We start from the raw sequence: 27,482 nt of genomic DNA, 5'->3' as shown, positions 1-27,482 counted from the left end.
CTTTCGAAATAGGTCCGGGAAAATGGACACTCATTTCTTGTTTCTCATATCTTAAGAGTGTTCCTCGCCAATTTTCATGAAGTTTGGCGTGTTGAATTTTTTTTGAATAGAATTTTTAACTCTGGATATCTTGTCTTAATTAAATAACTGGCATGCCGCGCTTTGAAGGTCGGTTGGCCCTTATTGTGAGTAGATCCGGGGAAATGAACCATAATTTCTCCTTCCTGATGTTGCAAGAGGGCGTCCTCCCAATTTGCATGTTGATTGATGTGTTAATTTCTTTTTTAATTCTCATTAATTCGCAGGATATAGCTCCCCATTAAATAAATTGTGTTACTTTTTTCGGGGGGCCTCCAATCTTTTTTGAATGTTTGTATAAAATGTTAGATGTTTAAAAATATAAATTTAAAGAAAAAACAGATTACGAGCTATCTGAAGTAAAGATTGAATATAATGTAGAAAATACTGTTCCCCCCCTCCCGTTCCACCCTCCCCGTTCCACCCTCCCCGTTCCACCCTCCCCGTTCCACCCTCCCCCTCCCTCCTTCCTCCCACTTCCTTCCCTCCTTCCACCCCACCTCCCCTCTCCCCCTCCCTTCCCTCCCTCCTCCTTCTCTTCACCCATCTCAATCCAGAACTTCCGCCCTCTCTCTCTCCTTCCCGATCATTAGTGTTCGGAACACTTGTGACGATTAGTAGTGGTGCCTTGAACGAGAGGCGATGTGGCAACATCGGTTGAGGCACTCATGCGCTCCTAGTGGCGTATATGAAAGGCGAGCGCTAGTCTGCAGGCAGCGCGGTGGTGGTTCTTCCTCAAGGCCTTGTCTCGACGGCGCAACTGTTACGAGTTTGTTGCACCAACCGAAGTTCCCTGTCTCGACGCACAAGCATGTGTTCCTGGAACTTTTAGGCGGGAATATTTGAACAACATTAATATTTTTAGGTTAAATGATGTCAATTGAGGTAACTGAACTGACAGTTATGAACGGGAGGTGATTATTTTGCGTTATTTCGACCAGGTATAAAACAAAAAACAATAACATAACACAGATTTGGATAAAAAGAAAATATATTCGATAAAATTTTATTTTCTTGCTGTAGTGATATGCTACAAACGAAAATATAAAATTAATACTGAAATGTATACAAATATTTCTAAGTAATAACCGCTCCGGAATAAAACACCCGTAATAAACTCCCGCTTCACGTGTAACCAGCGTTTATCAATCCAAAATACTAAGAAGGTAAACAACTGTTGAGGTTCCAGGTTTCTGACCTTGAAAGTTTCTCTTATAAGTGAAACATTTTTGAGACACTTCCTTCCTTCAACAGTTGCGCCAGCTTCCCTCAACAGTTGCGCCGTCGAGACAAGGCCCAATGTTTTGCCTGTGGATTAGTTCGATAGCTAGTTCGACACATTCACCCTGCTAGATTGGAAATATACTAAAAAGCCCCCCCCCCCTCTTTTCTTACACAACGATCCACGTTATCCTGTGGGAATCATAGGAGAATGTAGTCACAATGTTCCGTTTTTGCAAGTATACTCTCATAGACTTGTTCTTTCAAACTAATTAAATTTAGTACGAAAATATTGGCTAGAACCAGCGTTAAACACTTTTGAACTTTCAAATGTGATTTCTGCAGAACTTTTTTTTCGAGCATACGCCCTTGTTCCAAAGAACTCCTTAATTCAGGATACAATTTTTTGCGCAGGAAGTTTAAAAATGACGCAAAACTGGTCCGCTGTTGAATATGAAAGATTACATAAGTGCGCACCAAAAAAAAAGTTAGTGCTTTAATAGCTAATTCTCATGTAATTTTCAGCCCTGGATCCAAGCACGACCTCGGTTTTCCCTGTCGCCGCCATTTTCCAGGCGAATTAGGATTATTTAAAAAATCTGTTTATGATATTACGACATTAACTTCCCGCAGAATTGCAGGAACATTTCATGTGGTCATCAAAAGGCCTTCTTCAAAAGCGGTCATTTTCAACCTCGCCCTAATCTTCGCTAAATACTTTCTTAGTCCATAAAGGATCACTTCTCAAGTCCAAAACACTGACGATTTTTGAAATCAAACAGTTACAGATATAGGGGAAGGGGGTCAAAGTTAAAACTTTAAACTCGCATATCTCGTGAACGGTTTGTCGTAAAGAGATGATCTTGGTCTCAAAATTTAGAGAAAACCACCAGTTTTTAGACGATGATAACAAAATTGGTCCATTTTGAAAATATCATCCATTACTGCCACGTTGCCGTGCCTCAAATTTTCAATTTCTCACACTTTTAGCTGGGGCGGTACCTTTCTAGGTCACTCCTCGACAAAATCATTCGTCAAAAATTTCAAGATCAGGATAAACGGTCTCCTTTCATCAGAAAATATTTTTGTTACTTTTTGTGCAATTCCTTTAGCGTCACAGCTGAAAATGTGAAAATTAGAGTTACGGCAACGTGACAGCAATGGATGAAATTTTCAAAATGGACCAATTTTAACACATTGCCTGAAAGCTAGTGGTTTTCTCTAAATTTTGAGACCAAGATCACCTCTCTACAACAAACCATTAGCGAGATTTGCGAGTTTAAATTTTTTACTTTGACTCCCCTCCCCCTCCCCCGGGATTGTCCGAATTCAAAAATATTCAGTGTTACGGACTCGAACTCCTCTATCGACTCTGAAAATATGTCGAAGATCAGGCCAATGTTGAAAATGGCCGATTTTGAATAAGGTCCGTTCTTCCTTGCTCTGGTCACAAGAAAGAGAGGCGAGTAAGGATAGGAATCGATGCGCAATACGTCCTTACCAGTCTTTGTTTACATTGCAAAGAGCCAAAAACGTGAATTCTGACGGTGAATGAGCGAACTTGTTTGTGTGTGTTTCATGTGCGTCTGTGTTAGTGACTACGCGCTCACACGCGCTCACGAGTGCGTTTTCATAAGAGCAATACCAGGCAACGCGCCGCGCCAGGCCGTCGCTGAGTTGTCACCAAAGACTCTGCGGGAAACTAAAGTCGTCGATAGTACATGCATTTTATAACTTTGTAAGAGCAGTACAGGTTCAGAAAAAATTGCTTGATTTGTGAAAATTAAGTGAAACCTAAAAATGTTTTAATAAAACTTAAATAAGCTTTGCAAATGTAATAATACAGTCCTGCTGATTCAAGGTAAGACTTTTTTCCCGTCAATTTTCCCCATTCTCGTCCAAAAAAAACAACTCAAAAACGCTATTATTCACGAGAACGCACAGGAAGTGACTTACGAATCATTAATATTCCTCGAAATATCAACGATTAGAAATCATTGCCTTCACATGGTCAAACGGGATATATTATTAAAATGAATAGCAATAAATTGCCCATGTGGAGGAGTCCCCTGGGGCTGTTCTCTCGGTTGTCGGTAAGCTACCGAAACAGTTCCGTCAAGAAAAATTTAGGATAAGTACGCTCTTACCGATAGCGATCAGAGTTTTCGGAGCTGACGAAAATAAGCTGTTGCCGTTTGTGCATCTATTTTACGCGCCGACGCGCCAGGCAATCTGATAAACCGACACACGGGGCAACAATGCATTAAGTGCGAGCTCTCAAAAATCCGATAGGGCCGATATCATCGCCACTGTCGGCACTGCCGCCAATTTCGGTAAGAGACGATATACAGGCATCAAATTATTTTCTATCGTGACTTTGCATAGTATACTTACTAGGGTGGCCGTTAAAAATTGCTTTATCGAATTTTTTATTGGAAAACCCTGCAGAAGTTTCCTATTAGTGTGTAAAAAAGGACCAAAAAAGAAAATCGAAAAAAAAAATGTTTAACCGTGCCGCACGGCCATTGTATGTGGTACGCTTGCAAGCTCGATTTCCGCAAATCGCGCTTTTGGCGTTTCGAAGCGTCTCCGAAGGCATGATAGAATTCATCTAGACATCTGACATTAAGGTTATTAACTCAACTTTTTGCGTACTTTCACGTGATGTTAACAGAAATTTTGTAAAATTTTTCAAAGTACGATTTTTTTGCTCTCAAAGTAGGACGAAAAGACGCAATGCGAAAATTGAAATTCGCACATCGCGGTATATCACGTTTTGGCGCATTGCTTACGCACGATAATTTTCATGCAGGGATCTGATAACATGGTTGGTAACTCAACTTTCTTCGTACTTTCACGTGGTGTAAACGGATTTGTTTTTTAATTTATCAATGTACGATTTTTTTTACATTCAAAGTAGGGCAAAAACACGATATCTGGAAAATAATTATGTTGAGTCATATCTTGGCTTCATTAAGTTTCCTAATCAGTCCGGGCGACTTGGAAATTGCATTTGGAAACACTTTGTTTCAAACAAAAAAAGGTTCTGAGAAATTGCTTCTTAGTGTGTCAAATATTCAAATGAGACCAAAAACATTTTTCTGTCCTAGTCTTGAAGGTCTGGCATTAGTTCCTGGACTTTATGACACCCTTTACAGGAGCAAGCCCCCCCCCCCCCAAAAAAAAAAAAAAAAAAAAAAAAAATACCGAATGATAACTATGAAATGAAACCAGAGGGCACTTATATTAATGAAAAAAATATTCATACCCATTATTTTCACTGTTGGAGTTACTAGCAACTGGTTTGAAATGATAAGACTCCACAGAATCCTCTTCTGCAGATTCAGGCTCTCTCAGATTGCTGAAGGTACATTTCAATTCACCAAATTCATCATCATTTCCACGTGTATTCTTCAAAACTTCTTCGAAATAAATGTCCTCCTCGTCATTAAAGTAGATGCCCAGGTCATCTGCAAATTCTTCATTCATTGCTTAACCTAGACACATTTTCAGAAGAAACCAATCAATTTGTGGGTCTAGTTAAGCTCTCTTGGTGTAACTCGACTCATAAACCAGAGTCATAAACAAGCAAGAAGATACATGCAGCATGCCCAAATGAAAACATTGTGACAATGCAGAGGTTTTTCCAAGCAGAAAGTAACATGAAAAAATTGCGAATTTTGACTATTTATTGAGTTCCTAGAAAGCAATATCGTCGGTCGGCGGCCTCCTATGGTGTAGTGGTTGTAGCGCTTGCTCTATGATCGGGAGGTCCCGGGTTCGATTCCCGGCCAGGCGACCCGAGTTTGATGGTCTCAAACAATTGTTGCCTGGGACTGGTTTAGTAGGGACGGAGGGGGGATGGGACTTAAAGCGTAGGATTAGCCCTTGAGGGCTCTTTGAAGTAGTAAAAAAAAAAAATAAAAAAAAAAAAAAAAAAAAAATAAAAAAACTAATATTGACACAAACAGCGCACCATGCTCTGGTGGCATTGAAAGTAAATCTATACAGAATTGCTAAAGTTTACCTGTTAATTTCTAAAACATAATGTCTCTTCATCATGATTTTCTACCAACAATTATTGTTCATATTTATTTTTACAAATCCCGATTCAAATTAATTACACCATTACACTGAATCTGTTATAATAATACCTACATTTGATATTTTGTAGCCATGTAATTTATCTAAAGAAGTTCCCTGCTCATTCTCTTTTACAGCCACCATAAAGAAACACTGCTGAGATGCCTCCTTAAAGTCTTAACCAGGAGCAGGAAAGTATGGAATGGTTGGTTGTTTAAAAATGTCTCTCATCTAAAATGTGGGTGCAGAATCTTCCAAGCTACCACATTTTGTCTGCCTGGGCGCTTGATCAAGCATTTTCTGCACGCCTGAACTTAAATCCTTCACACCCTGCAAAAAGACAGCTCCACATTACACGGAATTAGCCAAACAGCAAGTCAAATAACAAACACTCGGGGTTTGGCATGTTGTGAGCGTGTCCATGAATTTTTCCTCCACACTGAGTACCCGCCTATGACCAAGTTTTTTTTCCACTTGGTGCACACTAAATTTCTGGCAGGAACATCATATGTTTCCCAAGTAAAGAGAGAGCACTGCACATATGAGGGAGGTGTCCATCTTTCAGCCTCCTAAGAATAGGCTTGTTCCTTGAGTCGTAGGCACAAACTTGTGACTAAGCAGCGTTTTGCTTGGGCTTACTGTCAGTGTTCTGCCAATTCACTGTGGCACAGTTGAGTTTAGCCGCTACTTCTTCAAACATTTAGTACACCGTTTCTTTCAGAACTCTGATGCAGGAGGAGGGAGGGCGTATACTCATTTCTTCGGCATGGGCGTCTGGTAGCCTTGGGCAGCAGGTATGATAGGCAAAAACATCTCTGATAGCTTCCTGGTCTCAGAGAACCCAGTCCTCCTCGCAATGCCCAAGGTGTGTGTTTTCATAAGATATCAACGGTAATAATACCTGACCATGTATCTCGTTCGTCCATTAAAAAATCTATGCTCCCATTTCACTTTTTTAAGGACAACAAATTCTTGAGACTTCTAGAGTTTCACAAAGTTTACTATGCGCAGTGAAGAAAAATCACAGAAGTTCTCAAGAATTGATGCTGACTAGTTTTCCATTCGAAAACTAGTCTGGAGGTCTGCAACGTTGCAAACTGAGATATAAAGTTCCGTAGTATCACCATCGATAAGTAGGAGTTCGAAGAGATTGGCGAACATGTTAAACAACAAGAGCTGTAATATTCACGCAACCTTAAGAGGATGGGCTTCGACAAGAAACCCATCTATCAAAAGTATTGCAAAAAAGCACAACCTTTGAGGGGTTTGAAAGACAAGGCGCATCAGTGCCGTTTTTGAAAAAAAATGGTATATTAAGCTGATTTGTCAAGCTCAAGTGACATGGTCAAATTAGCATGCAATATATCGCATCAATAAGGTCAAAAAACTCGGCAGATTTTGAATTTTCAGCAAAAAAAGGACTAATGCCCCTGCGCATGAGCCTACAGAATCATTCTAAACCCAAAAATCAACAAAATTCAGAGAAATAAAAGCAGAATAGTGCTTGGAGTCCATACAGAAATCAATGGCTGAATCGAATGCGAGGTTTTCTTCCAAACACTATTCTGCTTTCATTTCTCTGAATTTTGCCAATATTTGGGTTTAGAGTGATTCTTGAGGCTCATGCGCAGGGGTTATTGTCCCTCTTTCTGCCAAAAATTCAAAATCTGCTGATTTTTATGACCTGATCAATGCGATGTATCTCATGCCAGTTCTACCAAGTCACTTGAGCTTGACGAATCACCTTACTGATTTTGGGTAAAACTAAACTAAATGTATATACAGAGAAACATTAGCTCCCAAATTTCAATAGTTCAGCATCAAGATATCAGTTTGGACTTCCTCTCCACCACTAAAAACCACATAATTTCGAAAATTCAAACATGTATTTCTTGAAATAGCAAAAACACCACTTATCTTTCTTGTCCACCAAGCCCCTCCTAAAACCTAACCACACAATAAAATAACTGAAAAAATATTACCATTTCAAAGAATGTCAATTAAATTTACAATGGACCTGATCCTACAAAAAGTACTCCAACGAGAAGAAGATTTCATGTCAACTTCTGTGAAGAGGATGACTGACGTACGAAAACCTTGATACTATGAACTTACAGCAAACTGCGGAAAAGAAAACGCACATATATCTTACCTTCTACAACTTACTAACTTAAAGTAGCTACAATAAGTAGGTCTGACTCAAGGTAAGTGAAACGAAGGTATGCTCGTCCCGACCCTTTCGGCCAAAACTCGGGTTTCGGCTCTCGCCGCCAGAGCTGTGGCGCGCGATTTGAATGTCAACATTTTTGCATCCTGGCCGAAAACAAACATGGCGGCCGCGTCATTCTCGTGTTTCCGCTTTCCGCGTGTAATCAATTCCGGCTTCTGAGAGTTCTGCCAAGGAAATTTCTCTGTTCTTTTTTCTCGTCTTGTAGATTGAAATAATAATAATGTGCCTTGTGAACTTGTGAAAATGTGATTTGACTGAATGATTTCCCGTGTGTTCGAGTTTGGTTTGAGTTTTTTGCTGATCGGACAAAAGCTGTAGAAGGTAAGTTGTGTAGACTATTGCAATTGATTATGAGAATTTACTGCTGCGCAGCTTTGACGTGCTTAAAGGACAAGAATTGTCTTCACTTTGTTGTCATTTGCAAAGTATTTCTTCAACGGGAATAATTGAAAAATGCAGCATTACTACCAAAGATTGGATATCATTAATTCGAGAGTATGCTAAGAAGAGTCTCTAAACTTGCCGAATAGATATGGATATTGGTGTCATAATGACACCCTCGCAAACATTTTCATCATTAGTATTTGCCTGTGGTACAGTTCTCGATTTGCCGACCAATAACTGCTCTTACAGACGGCCAACTTTTACCATAAATACTCCTGCATCAATTATAACTCACAACAGGATTCATAAATCTTTGGAGCATACTTGTTGATGCATATCCGTGCCCAAATTTGCCACTGAAAGTTTATCATGTGTTTAGAAGTATAAACACAGTGTATTTTTTGAGCATTACTCCTTGCCTGAGTGTTATCGTAGGTACATCGTACATCTCTACTTAAGTGTGCATTGCATCAGAAAGTCACACAAAGAAATAGAGAGAATCGTGCATGGCATATTTCGATGAAAGCATCTGGAATCTAGTTATTTCACCAAAAGATTATTTATCTGTAATTCTTGCTATCAAAACTTTGCTTGCAGGTACTTGATCGGCAAATCTTATGTATACTAGATATTCACCCAAAATTATTGAAAGGAATATCAGTTTGTTCTAAATATTTCTAAGCACAATTATTAAATTGATCCTTCCATCTAAGCATGCGTACTCTGAGTGCAGAGATCAGTTTGAACAACCAGTTTAATAAGCCTTAAGTAAACACATGCTGTCTCCTCTGCAAATCCTCCGATTGGTTTAGGTACTTACTCTTCCGAATCATCTCACATTTTCCATCTACTTTATTTGCAGATGCCGAAACAATGCTCGTTTGCAAATTGCAAAAATTATGACACTGGTGGTGCATTGTCATTCTTCCGTTTTCCCAAGGACCACTCTCTTTGCCAAGTATGGCTGTCGGCATGCAAACAGAACACGAATGTCTCGAATGGAAGGATTTGCCAGGTGCATTTTTCTCCCGAAGATTTCGAGGCCCCACAAATCTTCAAAACAACAAGACGTAAAAGATTGCGCAAGAATGGTAAGGTTTATCTTAAAGTATTTTTATTACATTTTGGATTGGTCTATACATCACCTTTAGTAACTTCCTGGGAAGTTAGATAGGTACCTACCTAAGTATCATGAAGTTATCAAGAGAGTTGGACATGGTCTCTGTTTTTCTGTTCCTTATCTTTCTAATGAGTTGTAGAAACCTTCAATTTTTTTTGTTTTTTTTTTTTTTTTTGGTCGCAAAAAGGTCATAGCTTTTTGAAACCATAAAAATGTTTATTTTATCAAAGCAAAATAATTCACCAGACCTTTATTCTGGAAGAATTGATCAATGTCTTAATGGCCATGACAGGTCTTGTTGAATCCCTTGTAGGCCAGTTTTCAGTGGAATCTCACTTCTCCCAAACTGAAATCAACTTATTTTACTAACTGTGTACAGAACATAGATAGTTCTAGTCATGAACAATGGAGGTAGGATTCTTTATTGAGTCGTTTATTAATTAATACAGTTTGCTTTCAAAGATGATAACCTTCTTCAGTCACTGCTGGTGTGAATGAGAGAGAGTTTCTTATTTCTCTCGTAAGAAACATTTTTAGAGACCTCATCAAATAAATTCTCGCACTTCTAGACTGCGATAGAAGATCATCTAACGTCGCTTTTTCATGTAAAGTAAATGCAAAAAGCAAGATAGTGAATCCTCTCTCGCAGTCTAAAAGTGCGGAAACTTATTTGGCGTGGACTCGACTTTTTTTTATAACTTTTTATTTTTCTTTCAGCCAGGCACCGGCTACATATTTTTTTCTCTTTTCAATGAGGCAGACAAAGTAAAGAAAATGTAGGAATCTAATTTCCCTAAATTTTATGAAGATGGGCCAAGATCCAATCAGATATGATTAAAATGCCGGATTTTTTAGAAGCATTTTTTAGTAAAGCTGATTATCATTTCATTTTAGGTTATTGTATGCTCACTTGAGAAAGTTTATGAGAATTCAATTCAGAAGGAAAAATTTAAAAGTTACTTTTTCTTCAAAGTTAATGCTCATATATTTAAAGCAGGACTTTTTCTCTCTTGATGTAAATATTTCCTGTATTATCTTTCCTTAATTGTAAGGTTTTATACGATACATGTAATCAAAACAACTGTTTGATTTGAAAAAAACTGATCAGAATCTTTTGTAACTGATGCCTGCCTTCAACCAAAACCAGAAGCAAAGTTTCAGCAAAGTAAGCCGATCAATAAAGTTTTTACGATATCGGTAATCTTCACTAAGCGATACAACCAAACAATTATACTAATATCAAGTTGTATCATGAACGAACAGCCTCATTTGCCAAGGAAAAAGGTAATATTTCCCACTCAGAGACCTTGAACAGAAAGTTTGTTGAAGTCCTCTGAATTGGATGAGTGCTATTTTTCCACCTCTCTGGATTAAGTGATTAATCTCTCATGAATTTCCTTTTGCAGCTATTCCAAATTTACTTCTCTCCACCTGTGAAACAAATGCATGTCCGAATTCACTACTCTCAACATCAGAAGCGATTGCATCTCAAGAGGAAGATGATAATAATATTGAGGTAACACAATAATTTATTTCAACTACAATGTTCATTCCAAAAATTTAATTTAAAATTAAAGAGAGAGGAATTTTATGGTGATTATTAGAAACAGAATCTTCAAATTGTTGGCACAGAGAGAATGAAGACTCCCCTCAAATTTTGCACTTCAAATATTTTATGAGTTCTATCGTAAAGACAAAGGGAGAGGGAAAGATCTCTCTGTCTGAAGATATCTATAGTCTTTAAGAAGTTCGTGTTTGCCCCTGAAGTATATCTGATATACTTGCAATTCGTGTTGCTCAAATTTGAAGTGAGTAATTTTCTATCACTATTATCATTATTCTAATCATCATGTGCAGCTGCTGAACTACAGAAAATTCCAATATTGACACGCTGTATCCATATTTTACGAAACATTCAGAAACTTAAATAGATCTTCTAACAGAGGAGAATTTACAACGCTGTTGTGAAAAGTATTTTAAAATGTGGATTTGAAGTTTGACAGCTGATGAATTGCATACAGTGTGTGCTCAGAACAATGTAGATGGATTTTTTGAAGAGGTCGGGTCCGTAATGATAAAGAGTGTCAGATCATGGGAGTTGAAAATGACATTGTATTTGACCACATTATCAAAGAGCTTGTCTTCCATGGTTATATTAATAGGATGATGGAAGAAAGGCTCCTAAAGAGCATGCTTGATTTGGTTCCTCCTGGGAGGAGATGAAAGGGATGCCCAAAGAAAGGATGGCGACAGGGGTTTAAAAGGAAATAAGGAAGTTTAACCTCCCAAAAGGGCTGTTGTGGGAGGACAGGGTACTGTGGCGGTTATATGTCGTAGAGTGCCAGAGAGTGCTGTGAAAGCGACTCTTATGTTTGTATTTTCAAACACGCGTTCAAGTAATAAACAAGAAAATTTGTACTTTTTATTTGCTTTATCTCATGTTCCATTTCTTTTTTACAGGTATCTCGTGAAACCTGTTGTGTTGCCGGTTGTGAAAATGCATCCCTGCAACGTAGTGAAAAGCATGAGTTATGTTTCTTTCCCTTTCCCAGGGACAAACAAAGAAGGCAACTCTGGATTAATTTTTGCAGGAGAGAATCTAGATTTAATTCTTACAAAAGTAAGATTTGCAGCAGACATTTTAGTCAAGAGCAGCTTGTTCAATATGTAGTCCGAGGAGAACAAACTATGAAAACAAAACTAAAAAAGAATGGTGAGAAACATTTTGTCAGCTTGCTGCCCATGCTATACTTTACTGATACTCAACATAGTCAAAAATCATTTATCAAGATATTTTCACCTATCTACTACAGTCAACTCTCGATAATTCGAATTTCAAGGGACTGGAGAAAAATTCGTAGCAACGAGAGTTTTGAATTAGTGACGTCTTTGAATCAATTAAGTGTTCAAATTAGGAGGTTTGGGCTAAAAAAATTCGAATTAAAGAGAATCTAAAGAGATCGTGAGAATGAAGACGGATTAACAAATTTTGTCACCTTATTCGCATCTTTACAATGGATAAAAAATGCTGGATGTCATGTGTTTGTCACTCTGGGAAATTAATGAGTTTTCAGTTGACAGAGAGGTTTTTTCGTATCTTTTTGTTGTTGACTTGCTAGAAGTTTTGAAGTAATGAGAGTCTCTTTCTAAAATTTCGAATTATCGAGGTAGTTTGGTTACGCTGGTTTCTAAAAAATTTGAATTATCAAGATGAGAAAAATGCATTGATTTTTTTCGAATTATCAAGATGTTCCTAAAGGGACAACAGTCCACTTCGTACTGATGAAAGTTTCGAACTCTCAAAAATCAACTGTACTGAGTGATTCATCACAATATTCATCCTAATTTGATCACTTAAAAATTGTCCAGTAAATGTAAACTAGGTATTTTTCAGAAAACGAATGAAAGAAAAAATGAACTGCTTGGAGCATGGCAAATGCTTCGAGACTTGATCTAAGAAAAATCAAGTTTTAAACTTGAATAATATTAGAAAATTTAAAGCAGAAGCCCTCCATTTACCCAATGGACCCATTACTGAGTGTTTAAATTCATGCATCAATGTTTCATATCTCTTAATATTCAGGACTTGATTAGCACAACAAAAATTGCATAAATAATTAACTCTTTAGCAAGATATTAACATTTTCATGGCTAAATCATAATAATTTATTTAATTTAATCTAAATAAAGTTTAAATTATTAGTTTTTAATCAAAATTTATTAATATTTTATATTGTTAAATATATTATTAAATGTAATTAATATTGATTAAATTATTATATTGGTTTAACTAGTTAGTTAGTTAGAATTATATTCACTTTTATTATTAACAATAATATACCTCTTGTTTGTGCCACAATCGCTGGTCACACCTACGACCTTATAATTAATTTTTTCGAGTTTAGAAATTACTTTGAGAAGTAATTTCTTACTCATGGGTTTATCAAAATCGAGAAATAATGGCTGTTTCCACTTATCAAAGAGTCCTCTAGCCATTATCGCTTGGGCATAGTTATGAGGACCCACAACGCGTGCATCATTCGGTCCGTTGAAAAGATGAGGAATGGCTGAAAACATTAAAATATCTTCATTAGTTGTAAACACTTGATTTGCTTCGAATTTTACATCATTAATGGTGGCACTTTCTGCCTTAAGCACGTAATACCTATCTATCGACATGATCACCCTGAGAACCTATGCAGACCTCTATTGTCAGTTGCCATTTTTAAGATTATCATAATAACATTTTCATCCGAGGTAAGAGTTAAAATTTTCATTTTTTAATAAACGTAAAAGATTCAATGATAATTTGTATTATTACTGTAGCGTTTCATTATTTCGCCCCTAAACCACTTGAATAAAGAAATTTGAGTTTGATTCAATAAGAAGTTTTAAAATGTTTCAAATGCCTCTACCAACATATTTGAATGGAGACCCTCTCACTCCCACTAAGTTGACAAAGAGAGAAACCGAGATCAGGATTTCTTGCATTGTTCACAGTTTTCATTTATACATACTTTCATGATGACATACTTTCATTTATACATACTTTCGACAACATCTTAAAAATGGCAACTGACAATAGAGGTCTGCATAGGTTCTCAGGGTGATCATGTCGATAGATAGGTATTACGTGCTTAAGGCAGAAAGTGCCACCATTAATGATGTAAAATTCGAAGCAAATCAAGTGTTTACAACTAATGAAGATATTTTAATGTTTTCAGCCATTCCTCATCTTTTCAACGGACCGAATGATGCACGCGAATTAGAAACCCCTGGAAATGAAGCTTCTTTGGCATCACTAGACTTGGCTCCTGCAGTTATACCTGAAGTCTCTCCTTGTCCTTTTGAAAGAAGGCATTTTCTTGTACCAGACTTCGAAGTCCCTCAACATGAGCAAATGAGACAACTAACTTCTGGAATTTCAACGGTAGAGCGAATAACGGAAGTAACTTCTGGAATGTCATTAGTTGAGCAAGTAACGGAAGTAACTTCTGGAATGTCATTAGTTGAGCAAGTAACGGAACTAACCTCTGGCATATCAAGGGCACAAGAAGAATTGCCTGTGCTCTCGCCCATCTTGGTGGATGATTCATCTGGAATACTCTATCATGAAGAATTTTCATTATGTACTGTCTCTCAGTCGGTATGTGAAACTCGATTAACGAACTTAGGAAGTCACCAATCTGGAAGCACTATTCTCGAGATTGCTTCTAAGAAGCAGAAACAACTTCAATTAGAAGAAGAAAACGAGAAGCTTCAAAGAGAGGTAGCATCATTGAGAAAGGCAAATCAGAAGCTGAAAATCCGCATGGGAAAAGAGGCCAAAAAGAACCAGAACCTCAAAGAAGCGTCAAGTAAAAAGTCAGAGCAATTAAACATGCTCAAAATCAATGCTCAAAAATTGAGGATGAAAACCAGTGACCTTAAGCAGCGCTTAAAAAAGTTAAATTCAGATCTTAAGAAAATCAAGAAAAAACAGAAGAATCCTGGAAAAAAGAATCTAGAATCGGTAGTGAGAACAGCTCTCAAAGGTGTTTTGACTGATAATCAGCTAGATGTCATTTTAAACAAAAAGTCAAGAAAGAATTGGACAATGGAAGAGTACTCAACTGCATTGACAATAAGATACCTTAGTCGCAGATGCTATACTTTCTTAAGAAAAACGCTGAAATATCCACTTCCTGGAGTCAGCACTCTAAGGAAATGGGCATCCACCCTTAAACTCAGGTCAGGTGTCCTTTCAGATGTCCTGGCAATCATGAAAATTCATGGCAATGATAAAACTCCTAAGGAAAAGGTTACAGTTCTCACGTTTGATGAGATGAAAGTTTCACGTATGTTTGAATATTGCAAGAAAGAAGACGAGGTTGTGGGTCCTCATAACTATGCCCAAGCGATAATGGCTAGAGGACTCTTTGATAAGTGGAAACAGCCAGTATTTCTCGATTTTGATAAACCCATGAGTAAGAAATTACTTCTCAAAGTAATTTCTGAACTCGAAAAAATTAATTATAAGGTCGTAGGTGTGACCAGCGATTGTGGCGGGGGCAATCAAAAATTATGGAATGAGCTACAAGTAACCTTGAAAAAACCCTATTTCTTACATCCCATCACAAAAGAAAAAATTTTCGTTTTTGCTGATGCTCCGCACCTCCTAAAATTGCTAAGAAATTGGTTTCTCGATACTGGATTTTTGATCAACGAAAAAAAATTGCATAAAGGCCCTTTACTGGAACTAATCAATAAAAATTTAACCGAGATTAGTTCACTGTTTAAACTTGCCGAAATTCATGTCAAATGTGTTAAAACCAAAAGACAAAATGTAGCCATTGCTGCAGAATTGTTCTCGCATACTGTTTCGAAGGCTTTAAAACATTACCTCCCTGGTGATGACAAAGAGTTGGCAAGACTCCTCGGAGAATTTTTTGGGTTGGTCAATCGATGGTTCGACCTCTTCAATTCTTATTTGTTGAAAGCAAAAGTGCCCACAAAAAAGCCTTTTGAAGGGTTGGAGCATCAGATGTCCACTCTTGAGGAAATGAGCAAGGTCATCAAAAATATGTTGTGTGTCGGAAAAAAAACCCTGCAGTTGTTTCAAAAAATGATCCTATTGTCCATTGAGTCCCTTAAGGGACTTTTCGAAGAGTTAAAGAAAAAATTTGGAGCTATCTTCATCATCACTCATCGGCTCAACCAAGATTTGTTAGAAAACTTCTTCATGCAGGTATATTATTTTTCTATCATATAAATAAATGAAGTACTTTGTTAAATATCAGAAGTTGCAGATATGTACCTGTGCAGTTATTATGATGATTTGTGGGCTCTAGATAATTCATTTTCTTTCGATCAGTATAAATATTTATTAACATAAGTAACATAACATAACATTTAGTAACATAAATTTTTTTTTTTTTGGTTTTTTTGGGTTTTTTTTTTTGTGACAGAAGTTCTCAAGCCAGCTCTAGCTCATCAAAGGGAACTTAATTTTTAATCCTTAAATCTTCTAAAGAAATAAATTCTTTTAATAACCCCAAAATAACCCCAATTAAACGCCAAATCAGGCCATTTGTTAACTTAAACTTAAGAATATGATCGAACCAAAATATTGACCACCAAGCATTTCAAGCCCCTTATTTGATTTCCAAAAAATATTTTTGGTCTCAACTTTTATCTCGATCATAATGTATCATGTAATATGTAACATTGCCTCAATTTTATATATTAAGTTGAGCTCAATGAAAGATGCATGGACTTGCATTTGCCATCAAATAAGCAGCAGCTAAAGTCTGTGAGGGCCTATAACATAGCATTGTAGACGCCCAGGGAATACATTTCGTGAGGAAATGCTATAAATTGCAATCACATGGTAAAGTGTTTACTTTTGTACCGGAGTGTCAAGTTTGTTGTCTATTCGTCGATTGAAGGGGCTCTTCTAATTGAAATTTCTTTGCAACAAAATTGAAATAAGTTGCATCTTTTTGTTTTTTTGGATTGCAAATTGCCCACCTTTCTCACACATGGAACATATTCTATAGATCGTTTAAAACCAACATTTATTGACCAAATGGCGTCAAAATATTGATATTTCAAAATATTGATATAATAATCATCAGTTGTTCTATAACTGAAGAATTCAAAAATCTGTTTTGTGTGGGTTTTTTTTTTTTTTTTTTTTTTTTTTCTTTCGTGTAACATTAATTCTATTGTTTTTTCGTTTTCATTTCAGTTAAGGCTCGATGGAGGATTGAACGACCACCCTTCACCTCTCACTCTTATTTATCGGCTGAGAGGCTTGTTGTTATGTAAAAACCCCGGCATGATTCAGGAAAAAACGAATACTGTTGTACCTCCTGAAGAGGAATGCGACTTTTTGGTAAGGGATACTTTCCAGCAGGCTGAATTGACATCAGACAAGCGTATTCCAAGGCCAGAAGAAGAAATTGCCGTAGCAGAGGATGTCTCCTCCAAAGCCAGCTCTACCTCTGTATCGTTATCAGATAAGTTGACTAACATGGAAAAGGATGGATTAACCTACATAGCCGGTGCTCTTGCCAGGAGACTTAAAAATAGGTTTCCATACTTAGGACAGTACACAAAAGATGGCAGTGAAGTTGAATTTCATGAACATAATTATTGTCTACCAACGTGGATAAGCCACTTATCCTATGGCGGCTTAATTGAACCATCTTCTAAGTGGTTCTCTCAAGTACTAAAAATGGAAAAGTATTTTAGGAAATTACATAAGGAAACTTTTAAATTCCGGAAAAACGTTGTGAAAAATACTATTTCTTACGTTTCAAGAAAGGTTTCATCTCTGAACATTGACCCAGCTCTTGTGAAAATTTTCTGCTCTACTCGAGTCGTTGTAAGGATTAGATTTTTAAATTTTAGAAGACAGCAAATGTTAGAAGCAAAGAGAGCGCAGAAGATCCTTGAGGAAAAAAAAGCCTCGGAAAGTGCTGCCAGTGCTAAAACGCAGACCTCCGAAAGTGTTCCCAAACTAGGTGAAAAGAGGAAGTCTACTGTAAACAGAAGCAATAGCAGAAAAAGGCAGAAAACTGCTGACAAACAGGCTACTGAAAGCACTCCTGAAACAGGTCAGAAGAGAAAGTATTCTACAGATAGGAAAACAGTCCGGAAAATGCGGAAAATTGTAAAGTAGGCTATTGTTGGTCTCTCATTTTGTGCTTTCATTAATTTTTTATTTTATTTGTCGGAATAGATTAAACTATCTAAGAGCTTACTTTTGTGAATTTTTAGGAAATTAATTTTAAACCAACATTCCTAATCGAAAATTGTTGCAATTTGTCTTGCCTCTATGAAGGTTTTTTCCACAAAATTTTAAACAAAAATGGTGATTCGTTTCCTTCCAGAAAGTTGAAATAGGAGATACGATCCTTTATTTTTGCTTCCTGTTGAAACTGAATAAGTTGTATCTTAAGACGTCTTAGTTTTTGGTGTAATTTGTTGCCCCTTGTCTTTTGTATTCTGCAATAGCTTTACTCCGGCTTTAGTTGTTATTTTACCGTGTTATTTGGCTGATCAAGTCGTTCATCCCCTTGTGAAGAACCCTGCGCTGACAACTGGAATTACAAACCTTTTGTCTCCCAACAAATTTGTTTCCCTTCCACTAGATTGACTTCTTATGAGTTTGCTATCATCTGTTCAGAATTAAGCTGTACGACATGTGTAACATTTATTCTGCAAATGCAGGACTAACTGCTCTCTAGTGTAGGATAAAACTGCTCTCGTTTTTACTGTCTACTCATTTGGTTTCTCATTTTGTGCTTTCATTATTTTTTTATTTTATTTGTCAGACCAGATTAAACTATCTAAGAGCTTACTTTTGTGGATTTTTAGAAAATTAATTTTTAACCAACATCCCTAATTGAAAATTGTTGCAATTTGTCTTGCCTCTTTGAAGGTTTTTTTCACAAAATTTTAAGCAAAAATGATGGTTTGTTTCCTTCCAGGAAGTTGAAATAGGAGATAAGATTTCGAAACATTACAGTGCAGATATGACTGTTTAGCTCAACTATCCAATAAATTGTGAATAGCTTTGTACAGACTTCCTTCCACGGGCAATTTCTTCAGTTGTTATTGAGTTACTTTTCGTGATAGTAAATTTTTCCCTGAGAACCGTAGAATGTCCCATCAGCTCATTGCAAAGCCTAGGAAAGGTTCACTGCCTTCCCAAAACATAAATGTATGTCTATCATGATTCATCGGTCTGTGGGACTCAATTAATTTAGTTACCGTAAAATTGTTGGTGGAGTTTTATATTTTTACCTTGTATGTTACTTTTTATTATGATTAAGTTTTGTTATCTATTCATGATAGAGGACTGACCCACAACTTCATCCACTCTCATCAAAATTGAACACAGTGCTAGTGAATTTTCATAATTGCCAGGACATCTTTAAATCTGTAGGGATATGTCAAACATAAAATACAAAAAATAGTCACCCGCAGCAAATTTATTGTAACATTCCAATATCAGACCAATTCTCTTTTTTTTTTCACAAACGAAATCTTGCGATGAAATACTGAAAATTCAAGAAATTTAAACTCATAAAATGTGCAAATTTCCTGTGTTTTTTTTTTTTTTTTTTTGGTTGTTGTTGTTGTTGTTGTTGATGATTCCGGCCTTAACAGATCAGTGTGTGTGTCCAAGCATTACACCAATTTGCCTTGAATTTTGTAATTGTTTTTGTCATTTGGTGGTTTACATGAAGCTGAATTAAAAATGCCATTTTTCTTTATTTCACTTCTTTTCTTTTTATTATTATTCTTACCCATCGTACCATTGATAGAAATCATAATTTTTCTTTCCTAACAAAATAATAAATTAAAAAATTTGTAAGCTCTGTTCATTTCAGTGTTATAGATGTAACAGTCACAATCTTATAAAATGAATTTTTGATGCCATTGTTCCCAAGCTCAAAAAAAGGGAGACGGTTGTTGTAGGTGTAGAAATCTACCATGTAAAAAAACCTTTGCCATGAAAACCCAGCTAAAGCCTTGGGTCTTGGAGACTGAAGTCCATTTGTGCTGTAGCACCAGTAGTAAAGTAATTTGAAAATACTTTCCTCATAAGTGGTCATGCAGTAAGATATTTTTGCTCATTATCTTCAAGTTAAAATTCAAGCTGAAATTTGATTTTTTACAGCTGAAATATTTGACAAAATAGTCCTGTAATAGAAAGAGTGCTAAATAGAATTTGCTCTTCATTATGTTTTTTATAGACTTCAGTGCATACTGAAGCAATAAGATTATGCAAAAATTATCAATTTAAATTGGACGTATTTCTACGAAACGGAACTAAACGCCAATTTCAGTTCCTTTTGAGGATTTTAGAATCCCGGATAGCGTGTTCTGCTAAATGGAGCTGAGCGCCATTGAAAAGCATTGGGAGCATAGGACGGAATAAGCTTGATGCCCGGTTCCACCGCCAATCCAACTCCCCCTCTACCTTCTTCACCCGATGGCATTTAGTTCCGCTTAGTAGAAATACGTCCAATTAAAAATATACGTAACCATTTTTTCCACCCAAAAAAGTTGTTAAGAACTTGAGTAAGTAATGTGCTCTCAGAAAATGAGATTTTGTAGTAAGTACAGGATGGCCTTTTGTAATATATAGGACTTGCATGGAATTTTAAATAACTTTTCTGGAAGTAAAGACATTTCTTTATCGTCCAGTTCAAAGTTAAATTAGATAGAAGAAAATGTTGAATATTAAAAGGTTTCATCGAACTGTTGAACCTAGGGCGAGACTCTGAAGTTGGATATGTTTTTATAACTGGTAGGAAAAAAAATTGGAATCCTTACTTATCCTAGTAAATTTCTTTGAAATTTGATCAGATTCGCTCCCAAAATTCTGAGTTAATCTTATGGGGGTAACAGGGTCTTGATCTTTCTAGGGCATTGGCACCAGAAGAACATAATGAAATCTGTTCTCTGCCGAAGTTCACTTCCTTGTGGAGCAAACCGCATTTATGGGATTGAATTTTTTTTGACCCCATGTATGCATTATTATGCTAAAACATTATATCTTGGTATTTTAATGTGCCAAAGTCGGAATCTTTAATCGCAACGGGTGTCATATTGGAACGTGTTGACTGGGAAATGAGAAAATCATGGGAATAGCGATGGAATAATTTGGTTTATTTCTTATGTACTTACCCATTTTCAGTTATAGAAATCCACTTTTGATACATCTGTGGTTATGTACCTAGAATTCTTCCAGATGAACGTACAGATTATCAGCAAGTCTTTCCAAAGTCAGATTGTTGTTAGCTAAGAGATGACTGTCATTCATTAGCTTTTTGGACACATTCTGATCTTTAGAAAAACCAGAGAACATCTAGAATAAACGCTTTCATGGGTACATGACATTAAGCAGCTGATAATAGGAAGGTACTTTAATCCAGTCCTTAGCTCAGATTGCAGATACGAATGTTGATATTTCTCAAGGAAAGAACAAACTGACCCTACAATTTCACTGGGCCACTTTGATCAATCGCCAGGATTGATCGTGCAAAGCAGAAATGACTTGAAGATGATGTGAAAAACTCCTGTAAGTAACTGAGAAATAATAAAAAGCAAAACTCAGTTTCTAATTTTCAACACTTAAAACTACTGCCTTTAAGTAGGTACTAAAACTTAAAAGTGCCTCTCTTTGGAGGTAGCTCTCTTTTCATCTTGGCGTATGTCTGTGATCACTTAAATTTACCTGATGATGAAGAGGGTACTGAGAATTGTAAATGCAAAGTAAAGGTATAGAATTATAAGTACATATCAAAGCCAAAACATTTTTGTCCCAGGGTGTTTCTCGACTGCTGATTACATCCTGGACTACTTTGACAGAAATATTCGATACTGACTGATATTCAAAAATATTGGAGCTAATCATTATTTCCGATCTTGAGTGACAATAAATCTGTATCCCGAAGTAAAATACGCGAAGAATAATTTAGAACAAAATGATTCTTGGATGTTATTGCCGGGTAGACAGAGGCAACAATCTTTGAGGTATCACTCACTTGCACTTCGGAACAGAGCGATTTATAGGAGAGTTAAACGTAATAGAAGCCGAATTAAACTTGAAATGAAATTCGAGATGTTCGCGAATAAGGGTAGAACAGAAACAAAAAGAAATCAGAAGAGAGGAGAAATCAATTTTGATAAATAACACAAAAGCTTTTCAGTTTTCATACAATGTTTGTTTACGTCGAGACACCGACCTCACAGCAGAGCAGCTGCCATGTTTGTTTTCGGCCAGGATGCAAAAATGTTGACATTCAAATCGCGCGCCACAGCTCTGCCGGCGAGAGCCGAAACCCGAGTTTTGGCCGAAAGGGTCGGGACGAGCATACCTTCGTTTCACTTACCTTGGGTCTGACTATTTTCCCTCAGCTTTCATTTTGTTATGATCAGATCAATCATTTGAAAGTGCTCGTGCTCGTGCTCGTGCTCGCGCTCGCCACGCCACGGCAGGCCACGGCTCGCCACAACATCGATGCCTTTCCTGGCCCTCTCATTGGCCAGCGGTTTACGTCGGGCCAATCGATGACACCGCAATCACACGCTGAATGTGGGAGCGAGCGGAGTTCAATCGTCGACATCGGCAGAAGTCGAATTCGAAAAAAGGGCAGTCGTCGACTCGAAGCGAACGGGTCGAATGGTTCCGCGAACTGCCGCGAATGTCATGAACATTCGCCGGGGCGAGTTCGGACGAGTTTGTTATTGTTTCTCATTAAACTAACCCCTTTTGAGGACATTAGTAATAGTGATAGTACATCTACACACCTATTTATTAGTCAAGAATGTCTAATATTTTTCACTGAATAAATTTTCGCATGTCGTCGGATAAATTATTTTTTTGGCAGTGTGTCTGTTTAGTAGTAATTTCTTGCCTAGCCACTGCTGTTCATTGTCGGAACGGTGGGAAGTTAATCGAAGCTGTTCAATCCGGAAGTGTTTTTGAGTCAGTTTAAATTAATTAATTAATTTCTTTTTCAGTCTGAGCCCTAATTGAGTGGACATTCTACGACTTTCGTGTAGGTAGGTGGAAAAATCCACTTTTTGAGGAAAAAGTAGTCTTTCAGCAGTTCATAGATTATCTCCACTCGCTACCACGCCAAAGGAGCATATCATTGCGTCTGATCATTGAAGGTTTCTTGAGAACCAAGTTGATGAAAAATGCAGATGAAACTGTAGCTTTTCTTGTTCTTGAAAAACTTTAATGGCAGATTTTCTTATACAGCGAGGGAAACGTCTCTGCTCCATGGTCATAGTCGCCATGACTGAAGATTTCTTCGATGGTAAAGTTCCTTATCACCTTTAATACGCTTTAATATCACAGGTCTTTACATCTACCTCATTGTAAGTTGCTTTCAAGCCTCTACTTTGACAACTTTATTCTTGATGTGGAAGCCAACGCTTTGTTACCCACAGGAGTTACTTGGAAATAAATACATTCATGTAGGATACCTAGAATTTACTACCGACACGCAGTTTCCTTTGCTTCAATCTGCTTTTGCGCAGTTCCTCATACTGTAACGTGACAAGACTGAGTCATAGAAGGGTGCCTCGGCTCCCTACTAAAGAGAGACAGGGTGCTGAAAACACGAACACAAAAAGATAAGAGGATGAAACACTAAGTATACTTGACTGCAAAAGTGAAAGAGCCGGTTGAGGCCCAGCCTCAAAGAAGTACAACTGGAACTTCTCACACTAGTCCTAATCGGAACATTTTAATTCAAACATGGAAAAAGTTATGACATAGGTACCTATCGAGCATTCTTTTTGCACATCGCGGTAGGACATGATACTTTCAAAGACGAGAAAAATCAAGTTTATTTGCCATGAAATTAAAAAAAAAAATTAGGCATTTTCACCGCGACTTGTTTCTGAAAACACAGAAATGAGACATTGATTTTTACACGCAACTTCATAAGAGTTTTTCACTTTCATTGAAGAAATTTGAAGTTCATTTTATAAATCCTTCCATTTTAAGGGGATGCATAATGAAGGTGACATCACTTAACCACAATCCTATCTACAGTTGCATCATTTCAGATGTTCTTAAATTTTTTACTATTTTGAAGCATAACGGGTCAGTACATGAAGAAAAATTGCATGTAATGCACCGATTCTGAGATGCTATCAATCCATATTCCTTGCACAATGGAAATTTTCTAGGTTCACCATTGATGTGTATGTCTAATCACATTAAAAGATAAAAATAAATAAAAAAAGCCACTTAGCGCCCCAGCTGGGTCTTATTAGAAAAGATATTAAAAAAACTTAAATTCCCTCCAAGTATCAGAATGGAAAAATCCTGAAGACCTTTCTCTTCAAATCATGGTGCAAAATTAAGAGGAGAACGTTTCTCCAAAGTTCATTTTCAATTAAGTCTATTATTGGACATAGCCTTTCTCTGATGAAGAAAAGGAAGACATTAATGGTGACGCTAGGCTTTTATTGCTCATCAGTCGAGGTCAAATTAAAAATCGAGACCTGGTTACTTAGGTATCTACTTTAAGGGTCAGAAACAAAGCATAAATTTAGATTAATTTACAACCATTGATGGAATTTCCTGATCCACTATGGCTCTCGTTCTGCTAAGAGAGCTACTTAAACTTAGAGGTCTTTAGTGTCGTCCTCGGCAAAGACAAGCAGCCTATACATAATGCTCCATTTGCAACAAACGATAAAATGAAAAGCACAATGAAAAGTAAAATAAAATGCACAATGGTGAACTAGGTTCGATTGGTTCGGTGCGTTCGGGCATCGACGTATGACCATTCGCGAATCGACCTCTGACCGTTCGCCACGAATCGACCATTGCCGATGTCGACCTTTGCTACTCGTTCAACAACAACAACAACAACGGAGATAGGAATTACCATGTATTCCACACCGCCATTTTGGATCGAAAATGTATCGAAAAAGCGACCCGAACTCGGCGCACACCGGGCTCGGAATTCGTCGAGCAGAACATGGCGCCAGCTCTCCCATTTACATTACGACTCTATGTACTCTATGTGTGGAAGTCATCGGCCCGATGCCTGAATTTTGCGCGTCACTGCGTGACCGTCACGCGCAAAATTCAGCGACGATTCTCAGCAACCATCGGACCAATTTTGAATTTGTCTGAACTATTCGAGTAGATTTGATACACATCTGGATGAAAATGCCTCGAATTTGCTAAATTTCAGCCGTTGGGCGATGACTGTTGACTTCCACATGCACGTGCTAAATTCAGCGTCTGATTGCGGCATGAGTAGTCTCTTTGAAGCCTCAAGCCTCAATCACACGCTGAATGTGGGTGCTGAATGTGGCCTCTGGCCTAATGAATGTGCAAGTCCAAGGTAGATTTACAGCTCCCACATTCAGCGTGTGATTGCGGCATTTCCCGAATTCCGAGACTCTAGAGTACCTATATTGAGAGAGTATGGCCACTGGAGTTACCACCTCTGATTGGCTCAGCCATCTTAGGCTGAATGGAGCCCTTAGGACCCAAAAAAAATGGCGGACGCCATAAAGTTAATGTAATGCAAAAGAGGATGGCAGAGAATGGTGATCGTTGATTCAGAATACCATCGGTGAGCCTTAATAATCGTCGGCCCGGCGAATATTAAGGTTCACCGCTCAACAACGCATCGGTGACTCCCACATTAAGCCAATATTAAGGTCCACTTTCACCGTGTATGTGGGGCTTTTGTATGTGAGCTGGACGCTTTCGCGTATTCGCCGGGCCGACGATTATTAAGGCTCACCGATGGTATTCTGAATCAACGATCACCATTCTACTCTAACCATTCTCTGCCATCCTCTGGACAGAGTTAAGAAATTTCATGAAAGATTATAAAAAGAAATTTCATGAAATTTCGTGAAATTTCATTTAACACGCAGAATTCAGGATTAAACCCTTGAAACTTATGAATCTCCTTAAGTCCCTATATACACACGTGGTAAACTGTGAAAGGGAACTTTAGAAATGCCCAGAAAGTTGAGTAAAACAGCAAAAACATAATTTTGAATTTTTTATCTTAAATTTTGGTTGAACACACAGCCGTACCGGTTGAACACCAAAATAAATTTTACGGATAAAGTAAGACGTTAGCTTTCATATTTGGAGCAAAACAAATTTCTTGACTATAAAGAATCCGAGTACTAAGTACCCCCTAATAGTATATCCTTCTTTTTTTGTACAAAAGGGAGGGAGGGATCTTGAACTATCTTTGAAACAATTTAAATGATTTTTTCATTTGTCTCTGATTTTTTTCAGAAATTAACAGCTTGAAATTTGAAGTTAGGGTCCCCGGTCCCCCTCCCCTTGATGAGCCAGAACTGCCAGAAGAGAAAGAGTAAGAGAAGACCAGAAGAGAAAAGCTGAGAGAAGACCGCGCTCCAACTGGTCTAATTGACGAATATTATTCTCTTTAAAAATAAAAACAAATTCTGTTAGAAAAAATAAGCATTTTTGACATTTTGTCGGTCGAAAGAAATTTCATTGGGAAAAAAGAAATTTCATGAAATGAAATTCATTCGATGAAATTTCTTTTAGCAACTCTACCTCTGGGGAGGATTGCTCTGTGTTTGGTTTTCTCCCGGTCGTGTAGTGTGGTTAGTGGAGTTTTTTTATTCGTTTTCGCATGCGTTTCGCAATTTTCAGTCATTAAAATGTCTTTCATCGATAGGAACAAGAACGTGAAGAGAACGGTCCTACTTAAAATTAAAATTATGCCCAAGCCGGGTAAATCATGCTGGGAGTTGCTAGCAGGTAGAGCTGGTGTGCACGATGACAAATCCACGAGGGTAGTGGTTCAGCCCAAAAAAGTTATTTCTGAACCTATGAACAATAATTCACCTACCCAAAATAATCATAATATGTTCGGTTGGAATTTATTTCATGGTTGGAAATAACAAAAAACAATCAACACATAACCTTCAATATTCACGTGCACTTCCAGAATTTTAAAAAACCAAACAAGTTAAGTCACTGTTGTCAGGGTTGTATAAATATGTTCACTAACGCGTTTGAACTCTTATGAAAAATTTGTATTGGGCCTCTAGCTCGGCAACAATGCTAGGCCCTGCCGATTTAATCGTGTAACTGCTGTTTAAAGTGACTTTGAAGGTCACCGCTCAACAACGCATCGGTGACTCCCACATTAAGCCAATATTAAGGTCCACTTTCACCGTGTATGTGGGGCTATAGGTTCTCTACGAGACTCCTGTATGACGCCGGGTCACTTTTTTGATACTTAATCGATTGTTTGCGATACACGGGTACCCGGCCATCCGATGACAACAACAAAGAAGATAGGAATTACTAGAGTACCTTAAGGTGGATCTTCAGAAAAATGTTCGGCGTTCTGCCACCACGTCGCGCTAGCGGTCAAAGTGGGACTGCGACAGACTGCTCCGCAGCTGTCTTTGTCAGTCGGCAGTTCGTCACTCATGTCACTCACAATCAGCGCGGCTTGAACGGAACGGTCGCACGCATTTCTCCTCCCCTTCTCCTCGTCGGCCGCAAGGCCGCCCCGTGCCGGTCGGCTGGCTACTCGGTCGGGTCGGTTGCGAATCAGAATTTACTTCTGCTTCAAATTCGTGCGGCCGCGAGATATTTCGTCATAGTCTCCGCGCGCCCTTCTTCACATATTTTATAGTAATCGGTTTTATGCTCGCTAACTTACCGCCATGTTCGTTTCTAGGAGGTTTCTCACTGCCCGTGATGCCTAGGAAAAACGAATGCGAAGAGAAGCAGAGATCATGATGAAATAATAAGTTATAATCCAGTGTAGGTAATGATAGATGAGGCACGACACGCAGCAATTAGGAAAAAGAAGAGAA

The 27,482-nt window shown here is 37.7% G+C and overlaps 2 protein-coding genes across 11 annotated transcripts in view; one reads left to right on the top strand and one right to left on the bottom strand.

Moving 5' to 3' along the window:
- The window catches only part of Fancm (FA complementation group M), a 160,568-nt gene extending 138,435 nt beyond the window's left edge, over positions 1-22,133 (bottom strand). For 5 of the 10 annotated variants that reach the window (XR_011900662.1, XM_072305293.1, XM_072305328.1 and 2 more), the window contains exons 1-3: positions 22,023-22,133; positions 7,535-7,582; positions 4,568-4,796 (exon numbers count right to left, since the gene is read on the bottom strand). Coding sequence is in view for 9 of the 10 variants with exons in the window: in XM_072305293.1 (XP_072161394.1) it covers positions 4,568-4,788 (221 nt within the window). In the remaining variant the exon portion in view is untranslated. Of the gene's footprint in view, positions 1-4,567; positions 4,797-5,457; positions 5,713-7,131; positions 7,320-7,364; positions 7,511-7,534; positions 7,584-22,022 lie in introns of those variants that run through there. The other 5 variants (XM_072305296.1, XM_072305299.1, XM_072305312.1 and 2 more) reach the window with 5 other exon arrangements.
- Positions 7,639-17,785, top strand: LOC109032160 (uncharacterized). Its single transcript, XM_072305390.1, has 6 exons — positions 7,639-7,933; positions 8,859-9,087; positions 10,523-10,632; positions 11,577-11,829; positions 13,841-15,843; positions 16,846-17,785. The coding sequence occupies exons 2-6, from the start codon at positions 8,859-8,861 to the stop codon at positions 17,779-17,781; spliced, it is 3,531 nt and encodes a 1,176-aa protein (XP_072161491.1). The 5' UTR covers positions 7,639-7,933; the 3' UTR covers positions 17,782-17,785.
- Positions 22,134-27,482: the final 5,349 nt, after the last annotated feature.

The sequence above is a fragment of the Bemisia tabaci genome, chromosome 1 (assembly GCF_918797505.1).
Source record: "Bemisia tabaci chromosome 1, PGI_BMITA_v3".
Classification (NCBI taxonomy): Eukaryota; Metazoa; Arthropoda; class Insecta; order Hemiptera; family Aleyrodidae; genus Bemisia; species Bemisia tabaci.
This window is presented reverse-complemented; position numbering and strand designations above follow the sequence as displayed.